The sequence below is a fragment of the Larimichthys crocea genome, chromosome X, assembly GCF_000972845.2.
Source record: "Larimichthys crocea isolate SSNF chromosome X, L_crocea_2.0, whole genome shotgun sequence".
NCBI classification, from domain to species: domain Eukaryota; kingdom Metazoa; phylum Chordata; class Actinopteri; family Sciaenidae; genus Larimichthys; species Larimichthys crocea.
This window is the reverse complement of record NC_040020.1, coordinates 26,273,592-26,283,976: the sequence shown is the minus strand read 5'-3', so window position 1 is coordinate 26,283,976 and position 10,385 is coordinate 26,273,592. Positions and strand designations below refer to the sequence as shown.

The 10,385-nt window shown below is 40.2% G+C and overlaps 1 protein-coding gene and 4 non-coding genes across 5 annotated transcripts; 4 read left to right on the top strand and 1 right to left on the bottom strand.

Moving 5' to 3' along the window:
* The first annotated feature begins 907 nt into the window (after positions 1-907).
* Positions 908-989, top strand: trnal-aag (transfer RNA leucine (anticodon AAG)). The gene has a single exon. It is a non-coding gene; the product is annotated as a tRNA-Leu (tRNA).
* A 694-nt stretch (positions 990-1,683) lies between these two features.
* On the top strand, positions 1,684-1,765 carry trnal-aag (transfer RNA leucine (anticodon AAG)). Its single transcript has one exon. It is a non-coding gene; the product is annotated as a tRNA-Leu (tRNA).
* A 1,039-nt stretch (positions 1,766-2,804) lies between these two features.
* trnal-aag (transfer RNA leucine (anticodon AAG)) lies at positions 2,805-2,886 on the top strand. Its single transcript has one exon. It is a non-coding gene; the product is annotated as a tRNA-Leu (tRNA).
* Positions 2,887-3,356: 470 nt separating this feature from the next.
* cacng3a (calcium channel, voltage-dependent, gamma subunit 3a) lies at positions 3,357-10,379 on the bottom strand. The gene is made up of 4 exons (XM_019274899.2): positions 9,665-10,379; positions 5,744-5,827; positions 5,492-5,632; positions 3,357-5,405 (listed from the first exon to the last, which is right to left on the bottom strand). Exons 1-4 carry the CDS (start codon positions 9,873-9,875, stop codon positions 4,840-4,842), a joined length of 1,002 nt encoding a protein of 333 aa, XP_019130444.1. The 5' UTR covers positions 9,876-10,379; the 3' UTR covers positions 3,357-4,839.
* Positions 6,647-6,728, top strand: trnal-aag (transfer RNA leucine (anticodon AAG)). The gene has a single exon. It is a non-coding gene; the product is annotated as a tRNA-Leu (tRNA).
* Positions 10,380-10,385: the final 6 nt, after the last annotated feature.

The window sequence follows — 10,385 nt, the reverse complement described above, 5'->3', positions numbered from 1 at the left end:
GAGCCTGTCAGCCCATGATTGATTGACAGTGACAAACATAGACCAATAATATGTGTCGATGCTGGCTACAAACTACTAGCCCTCTGTAGCCAATTGGCCAGAAAAATTGGAGGGAAGTTAGAGAGAGAGAGAGAAAAAAAACATAGCGGACCGGACCGGCCCACATTGGTTCAACGGCCCACCGGGACGATGTCCACTCCTGCTTATTACACAGCTGATTTAACTGTTTTCTGTTTTCACAAAGCAGTTCCTTCCTACCACAAGAGAGACAGCATGCCAGTGTGACCTACATATAGTATACACGTGTGTGTGTGTGTGTACTATATGTATGTATATATGTTCACGTGTAATGTACATGTTAGTGCTCTTTATTCAGAAAACCCTCATGCCACATCTACATTTCAGGGTCTGGTTATTATAGACACAGATTAAATGTTAAATATAAATATTTCAATATTTATCATCACAGTAACAGTGTTACACACATTAGTAGCTGTAAACACTCAGCATTAGAAAAATACATACGTTGGTTTGGTGCTTACATAAGGAGTAAACATTTATAATCATCACTTTAAAAGTTACATACGTTGTTTTTGGTGCCTGTTTGTTTCCCAGATATATTGGTGTGTGTGTAAATGGGTGTATAAGAGGCATTAACTTAAAGAACTTTGTAGAAAGGCGCTTTATGAAGTTCAGTCCATTTCCTTGTATTAGTTTACGGGCAGACCTGCCTTATCCAATACGGCGGACCCGTTGACGTATCGCGACCAACGACCAACCCGCTCAATGCGGCGTCTATGTATATATCTCTGTGTATATATGTCTATGGTTTGAACGATACGTTTTATTTAATTGACTATTTCCATATAGATTCAGTGGAACAAGCTGTGTGTTTGTCGCTACCAGAGGTAGCGTGGCCGAGCGGTCTAAGGCGCTGGATTAAGGCTCCAGTCTCTTCGGGGGCGTGGGTTCGAATCCCACCGCTGCCAAGATTTTGTCATGAATATAAGGCTGACATGGACCTGTAAGAATCTCAACAAGTGGAAATGTAAATCAAAGTCACTAACTGTTGGAGAAATTGAGCTGCCAACTCCCTGACAGGTACTACAAACAGTAACGTGAAGTTGCCAACAGAACAGCTCAATCTCCATAAGCTTCCATATTAAGTACCCAATTTAACAGCAGAAATAAATTGTTTACAACCTAGAACAAAAAACACTTTTGCTTTCTATAAATTCATTATTCCTGTTCAAAGGCGCAGGTTCGAATCCTACCACTGTCAGTATTTTATCATGAATATGTCTGCAACAATACCAACAAGTACAAAGACATGTAATCATAAATGTAAGAGAAAGAACACCTTCTACTCAAACACTATGGAACAAGAAATAAATGTGGACCTGTTCAAAAAGGTGTCCTTTAACCCGCAAAGTAGTTTATACAGTCGCCATGACAGGATATACAGTATGTTCTGTGCAGAAACTTAGAGTAAGTACAGTAACATAACAGTGGAGTAACAAAACAAAACAAAACAAAACAGCGGCAATCTCCACGACTGTGAAATGAATAAAACAAAAAATTCAATCCGTACATTATCTCATATATGATTTTGCTTGTATATCACTTTAATATTCTGATATATATATACTGATTGGAAATAATTGTTCTAGTGTGGCTTTTAGAGGTAGCGTGGCCGAGCGGTCTAAGGCGCTGGATTAAGGCTCCAGTCTCTTCGGGGGCGTGGGTTCGAATCCCACCGCTGCCAGGGTTTTGTCATAAATACACTGTCTGTCTGCAAGAATACCAGCAATACATTAACAGGTAGCTGTAATCAGAGACAAAAAACTGGGGAGAAATATCACTGTCTACTGAGCAATATCCTCTGAGGCACTGGCAGCAGAATCACTCAACCTCCCCGTTCATGACAACTGTACAGTTACAGTGGATATGCAATTTCAGTACCCACTGGCTATCGTCTGACAAGGATTTAGATTTTTATTAGCTTCATATGCATATGTCTGTTTATTTCAAAGTCTATTCAGAGGAAGTCTTTCATCCAAAATGTCTTGTGGTAGCAGCACACGCTAGCCTTTGTGCTGGCGCATGGATGTGTACGTCCATGTGCTGCCGTCATCAGGGTAGAAATTCCAATTTGAATCCCACCGCTGCCATGGTTTTGTCATGAATATAAGTGGAGTTGTAATCAAAGTCAATAACTGTTGGAGAAATTGAACTGCCAACTCCCTGACAGGTACTACAAACAGTAACGTGAAGTTGCCAACAGAACAAGTCAATCTCCATAAGCTTCCTTATTAAGTACCCAATTTAACAGCAGAAATAAACATGTTGTTTACAACCTGGTACAAAAAACACTTTTGGTTTCTATAAATTCATAATTCCTGTTCAAAGGCGCTGGTTCGAATCCTACCACTGTCAGTATTTTATCATGAATATGTCTGAAAGAATACCAACAAGTACAAAGACATGTAATCATAAATGTAAGAGAAAGAACACCTCCTACTCAATATGTGTTCCTCCTGTGGAAAATAAACAATGTGCAACAAGAAATAAATGTGGACCTGTTCAAAAAGGTGTCCTTTAACCTGTCAAGTAGTTAGTTAGTAGTAGAGTAGTTATACAGTATGCTCTGTGCAGAAATTTAGAGTAAATAGAGTATAGGAGTAACAAAAAAAAAAAAAAAAAACAGCGGCAATCTCCATGGCTGTAAAATGAATAAAACAAAAAATTCAATCCGTACTATATATATAGTGATTGGAAATAATTGTTCTATTGCTGCTTTTAGAGGTAGCGTGGCCGAGCGGTCTAAGGCGCTGGATTAAGGCTCCAGTCTCTTCGGGGGCGTGGGTTCGAATCCCACCGCTGCCAGGGTTTTGTCATGAATACACTGTCTGTCTGCAAGTATTCCTCTTGTTGAAAAACAGACACTGTGGAGTTGGAACCTGTTTAAAATTGCTGCTTTGAACTGTGTAAAGTTGATATGGCAACTATAATATGTGTGATATTCTTGTGTGGCATGATGGCACTGTTGAGCATATTCATCACAGCTGCCTTGAATGTTCGCCTGAATGATGTTGCTGCCATAGCAACGCATCAGGTCTCAGACTGCCTGCTGTACCGCTGTTGTAGGTCTGTGAAGCTGTTTATACTGTCTCATCATCATCATCTCTAACACAGCTTACTCATGCATGTACACACACATAATATCGATATTTGAATATTCTCTCATTTTCTCTTACACAGCTGAGATGTGCTCTGTGCAGTACAAAACAACAACACTACACCTGAACCACACTTACTTCAGTCCAACGCACATTTTGTGTTAATACATAAGCTTTATTTGATGTAAACAGAGACTCAGTGACATTACCATGAGGGCAAAGCCTTTTTGCTACACTTATACACACAGAGACACACAAATAGACACAGTGAGTGGGAGACAGTTATAGAAAGTTCTAATGTGTTTAATGGGGTTTCGATTTTGAGTTTAGGTCCACAAAAAGCAGGACAGGAACAGGACACAGTTAACTATGTCATTCCCAGATGTGTGTGTACATGTGCTTGTGTGTGTTGTATTTCTGTGTGTGGTTTCTTATTTTCTGTCTCTCTCTGCATGACTGCCTGTCTCATACACATATTCCTATTACTATACACTTCTTCACACACACTACAGATATACTGTAGATGTGCTACTGTAATAGGATAGTAGAACAACAAAAAAGAGGAGCACAGAAATATTAGAACTCACAATTGTGTTCTTGTTAACTCCATTTCATTTTCTTAGAGCTTGTCACCAGCAAGTTTTGAGAAGGGTTCAATCTGAGGCAATTGGACTGCATGAAGATGTTTCACCTATCATCCAAGAAGCTTCTTCAGTTCTGACTGACGGGTATGGAAACCCAGGTATATAGCCTTGTTAGGATAATGAACCAGGCCATTGTCTCTAGTTGGTTTGTTGGTGCTCCTTGTCCTCGTGGCGACTGTTGTCTAAGTTGTTAACATCAACTGAGATCTGGTGTGGACAACAGATGTTAATGTAACCTGAAATCTGGTTCAAACAACAGTTATTAATAGACATAATGGGGATAAGTGGTGTCTGAGCCCTCCTCCTTTGTTGAGGGATGGTTTCTCTACTTTTACATAGAGAGCCTCCCTATCCAAAATGTGAACATCATTGTCACTAAAAGAGTGTAAGCCCTGTGTTGAGCCACGCATTGTTAAGCGGCTCTTTGGTTTCACCAATGTATCGGCCTGTGCACTCCTCACTGCATTGGATATTGGCCTGATTAACGATCCCTTTAAGATATTCCCACCAGTTAATCAGAACTGAAGAAGCATCTGGGATGAGAAGTGAAATGTCTTCACAGATAGAGAGCCGAGTCCAGTTGCCTCAAATTTAATCTTCCTCAAGAGAAGAAGACCTGGACAACTTCATAGATTAATCAATTAGTTGACTGATGAAAATAATCTGCAACCTCTTTGATAATTGATTATAATCAACACTTTTCAGCTTTCTAAACATTAAGTCTTGCGTCATTTATATCATTGTAAATTGAATATCTCTGGGTTTTGGACTGTTGGTCAAACAAAACAAGCAATTTAGACATGTCACGTTGAGCTCTCTGGAAAAATGTGATTTTGATTTATTCACTTTTTCTTGACATTTTGTCTACAGATGCACAACTATTCTTGTCTCTAAAGTCTTTTCTCTTTCTCCACTAAGAAAGGCAGAAAGGATTTCCTCTTTTTTTAATGTTCTCCTCTCACACAAGTCCTTCTTGTGTTTAATCACAGTGCATCCTCCCTCCTGTAACTCTCCTCTCAGACCGGCGTGGTCCTTCTGTTGGCAGCACAGTTTCCAGGCAGTATCTCTGTGTTGTTGTGAGCAACTTCAGTAGTTAAATCATCTTCAGCCATGTCAATCTTACCGTCTTTAAGAGGTGAGGCTAAGGTGTAGAGCATGAACTCTGAGCCATCCGTCACTGATGTTGGCAAACCTGCCATGAGTTTGGATTCAGTGCAGATGGACGGCTCTCGGTCTCGCATCAAGGATGCTCGAAAGGAATGTGAGGTTGAGTCCCCCACACTGTGGTTGCTCCTGTAGCTGTATCGACGGCTGCGGTTCTGGTAGTAGCGGTTGCGGTAGTAAGATGAGCTGTGAGAGATGGGCGGCTTTATGAGGGAAGGTCGGCCTTTAGTGCGCAGCTGTCTGTGTTTTTCTATGAACACGTGCACTGCCAGGACACCCACCATCTCAGCCAGAACGAAGGACAGAGCGCCAAAGTAAAAAGACCAGCCATAGGAGTAGCTCTTCTTGTTGTCACTCTGGCTAGGGTCACCTGAGTTGGCTGATATGTACACAATGATCCCAATGATGTTACTGAGACCTGGAACAGTTCAGAGGGATGGGTCAGATGGATGATGAATACTGTAATTTGGGTGCATGCACGTTACATTTGTGTGCGTTTCTGACCTGCAGAGACAAAGAGTATACCAGCGCTGAGGATGACATTGTAGCGTGACTTGTAGAACTCGCTGGCAGCTACGCACACACCTCCAAGAAATAATAATCCCACACTGAGGATGGGGAAGAGGCTGGAGGCTCGTACTGCTCCTGAGGAAGGACAGGAGAGGAGAATGGAAAGGGGCATAGATAACATTTGAATACAGGAGATTTGTTATAGTTGTTAGATCTTACAGTTATACTTGCAAATTTGTTACCCACGTAGTAAATACTCTGCAGCATCCTGCTCGTAGTCTGCATCCTCAGCAAAGTGATCAATGTCTTTGCAAACACCTCGAAATGTTCCTGCAGAAAAACAAAGACGTACATGACAGTGCATCCAGTTATACTTTGGTTCGGCATCTCTTTGCTCTAATATGACATCCATAGAGTATAATTTTAGAAGTCACAGTGTCTTTGACCGAGTGCACTTTGCATACTCTCTAACAGTGACTTGCTGAGTGCTAAATGTGATGCTTACCGTCTAATGGTCTGTGTTGCATTGATTTCTTTGTCTGCTTTTATATAATTCAGCTACAAGCTTAATCGAAAATACTTTTACAGTTACATTTTGGACATGTCAGAGAAACACTGGCACGGTTGATTTAATTCAGTAGTTCCAAATATTATTTTGGCTCAAAATGAATCGATACCTTCTGGTGAGCCATCATCACCAGGATGTTGTTATTGACATTTTGAGTGGTTTGACCTAAGACTGATTTTTCATCTCAGACACCCTTTGGGCGAGTTTTAGAGAATTTAGAGAAGGGCGTGGGTTCAAATCCCACCACTGCCAAAGTTTTCTCAGGAATATGTCTGCAAGAATGCATAAAAGTAAGCTGTACATTAACAGTGAGTTGTAATCAGAGACGAATGTAGAACAAACATTCATAATAGGTCAAATAATAATGTAGACTTGATGTTCCTCTCTGCAGTTCAGATCACTTAATCCAGTGCCATGAACTCCTGTGGAGCATTTTAGCATCTTTCAGCTCACTGTTTTGGTTTTAATCTGTCTTTATAATTATTTTTATATCTCACTTTGTGAGTAATATCTTAACTCTATAGCTATTTAATGCACCATATACACTGACTGGAAATAATAGTTTTAGGACCTATTTTAGAGGTAGCGTGGCCGAGCGGTCTAAGGCGCTGGATTAAGGCTCCAGTCTCTTCGGGGGCGTGGGTTCGAATCCCACCGCTGCCAGGGTTTTCTCAAGAATATCTCTGAGATTATACTAACAAGTAAATTACAGAGACTTGTTACTGTACAGTAGTTATAAATCTTCCTCCTTTGTAAAATAAATGTTTGGGGCCATGGGTTCGAATTCCACTGCTACAAGTATTTTATCATGAATATCTTTGCAATTTCACCAAGTAAAGTAACAGAGATTTAGTCATATGTACTAGAGAAAAAACAATTCTACTAAGTGAGGCCTCTTCCCGTGGGCAATAGACACTGTGGAACAGGAAATAAATGTTGACCTGGTTTAAGGAGGTTGTGAAATAGTTTGCAGGACAATGTTGGTTCAAATCCCACCCCTGGCATGGTGGGATTTGTCACGAATGATTCTGCAATATTGTAATAAAATCTGGAGATTTGTAATCATAAATGTAAGAGAATGAACACCTTCTACTCAATCAGGGTTTCTTCTGGTGAAAACCTGCATTACACTCACATTATGCTAATGTTTTTGTTGTCAATTTATTAATTTTTTTCCACAAAAGTGATAATGGCCCTCACAGAAGGGCGCTTAAAACATATTACATCCAGAGTAGGTGCTACTCCAAGTGTTTTCTGTGTTGTCCGTGCTATTGAGTGCTTATATTTGTGCACATATTCATCAGCATATTCATTTTTCGCACTTTTCTGCATCTGACAGTCACCTTATCGCTGTTTCTCTGCTGTTATTACTAGGAAGCTGTAAAGACTGATATAAACTAAACTAGCACAGGGAACATCTCCCGGCACAATATGTTGGCAAGAATCCAAACCATAAAACACAAATACTCAATATTCCCACCAATCATCCAGCCTTTAGACATACAGACTGTCACTATCATAACCTGTAAAGACTTTGATGTATTTCAACGTGGCCTTTCATCCTGTGAAGATAACACAAAGCGGCTGCACACGTATTTCCTGCTCTCAGTAACCTCTGACCGAGCGCTGCCTTTCAACGCTTGCACACACAGGGGATATATTGATAAATGTGTCCCCTGTGTGCTGCACTGATTGACCAGTATTGATAATGTGACTCGGGTCTCCATGGTTACCAAAACAAAACTCACTCAGTGCACTACAACTCGGCCACGGTGAGCAGGTCAGAGAGGAAAAACACACTACAGAGAAAGCATTTATCCAGTATACAAAGAGAGGCGAAGACTTTGGTTGGTTTTGCACCTTCCTCACCTTCGTCTGACCAAGAGTAGATATTTTCCGAACACTTTTATCATGCAGCATATTTGTCTGCCAGCTTTGTGCCATTAGTCTTTATTCAAACTGTTACTTTGGAGGACAATTTTCTTGAAGCTTGGTATGAAAATAACTCTGTAATAGCTCTACAGGCTGCACCTCAACTCTGGAGGGTACTAACAGTGTCTTTTTATAAATGTCTGTCTGTGCTGTGTTCAATACGTGCACACACCACATCAACCTGTCTGCCCTTGTGTATTTTTATTTTATATGTCTTTATTATTGCACCTGATGCACAGCCTTCAGTCTGCCTGCCTGCCTTTTTGTGATGCAGGTACGGTCTATTAAACCATATTGGAGCTCAGAGATATAGTGAGGCTGCAGCAGAGGGTGTTAAGATGCATGGAGGTGAAGAACTGAGGTGAACATTTTCATTTCCTTCAGATAATTAAAAGCAAAACAAACAAGATGATATACGGTGAGAGGAAGAGGGCTGTTATTAAAGAACAATAAATAATTCAAAATGTCATTTCCATCCATCCATCACGTGTCAAAGATTTAAACTCCTCTCCCACTTGAAGATGCACCATCAATCTAAATCGTACCATAAATCCATCTGAGCCACAGATGTTTTTTAAAAATACAATTTTTTGGCTTTAATAATAAAATTCTCCCGTATCCAATTTCTCCAACATTTTTTGTATTTAATTTGGATTTTGTTTTTATTCTTTCTGTTTGAAATTGTATTATTTGACAGTACTGCATGTTATGTGTGCTTATGAAACACATTGCACCTGAGATACTAAGACCTAAGAAAGATACTGAAGAAAATCTCATTACACATCTGCAGAAAATGCAGTAAATTTCTTCATCATCATAAATCATTCATCTGATTTTTTTTGTTTAGAAAAACACTGAATGTGTTACTCATAAAAAGTATGGGCCTACATTTACTGAAGTGTACTGAAGTGCAATTTTGCAATTTCCATTTCTATACTTTATAAATGATATTTCATACTTCTGTTCCTCTACAAAGAGAAAAACATAATTCCTTTTTTTATATGATGAACTTACAAAATACCTTCCTACCTACCAAATCCATTGGTATTGATTACAACTCAATAGTAATAAAACAGTTAAAATGATCTCTAACTCTACAATGCTACTTAAACTTCAGATAATAACTGATTATTTGGACTGCATTGAGTGCTTTTATTTCTTTTAAAACTTTAAGTACATTATAGTCAATAATGTTCATGTACTGGTACTGTGCATTTTCAATGCAGTACTTTAAGTTGTAATAGAGTATTTCTACATTGCAGTATTACTAGGATCTGAATACTTCCTCCACCACTGGATGCTATAAATAACATTCACAGTCAATGAAGCATCCTCAACTTATTTGTGATGACATGAATACAGGAAATGTTTTCCCATAATGAAACATAGGCCTTATTTATTCTATCTATTAACATTTATCAGCCAATATATGATGTACATGTTCTCTCATGTGGAAGTAATGTGTGCTGATTGGCGGAGGTGTTTCCACTCATTGACTGGTCTAAAATAGATGAGTAAACTCTCAGGCTCAGTTCAAAGAGGTGGATAAACTGATTTACCCCCACACTAAGTGTGCATTACATAATTTCAGCTTCAGTATATTGTAATAATGCTATATTATAAAGTTTTATGAGTTTTTATACTCTTAGTTGGAGTTTTTTTCCTACCCTCAGTGCAGCAGGTCCTCCACAGACCCGAATGGGTCAGAACCTCCTCGTTCTTGCGGACGGTCTCGTTGTCTCCCTGGCTCTTGGAGCGGCACATCCCGCGGGAGTACAACCAGTAGTCCGTGCCCACGGCGATGGTCATGAGGCTGAAGGCACAGAAAGCACCCGCCGTGGTCAGAAGCATCATCATCCCCCGGTTACACAGCCTCATGTCGGCCCAGCCTCCTCCTTCTTCTCCTCTTCCTCCTCCTCTTCCTCCTCCTCCTCCACACCGAGGAGTCCTCCAGTGGACAGCAAGACAGCGAGCTTTAGAAACTGTTCAAAACTTTCCCCCGGTGTCTTATCTTTGTGTGGATCCAGTCGGCTGAAGGAAACTCTGTGAACATCCTCTGCATCCTGGGCCTCATTCACACGCGTTATATATTTGGATAACTGTGCAGGTTTCAGTGCCTCTAAAACACATGCATGAGATTTGGTTCACTGAGTTGTTTCCATGTTAAGAACAGCAGACAGAAGAGGACCACGGGATGTTTGTTGTTTAGTCAGTGATAAAAGTGAAGAAAAGGAGAAAACAGAAAAACAAATCCTGGAAAACATCGACAGCAGCGGTCCTCTGGACACTTAGTTTGTTGACGCTCAACTCTGTTTGACGGCTGACTGCAGGATAGTCCCGCCTCCCTGGGTGTGTGTGTGTGTGTGTGTGTGTGTGTGTGTGTGTGTG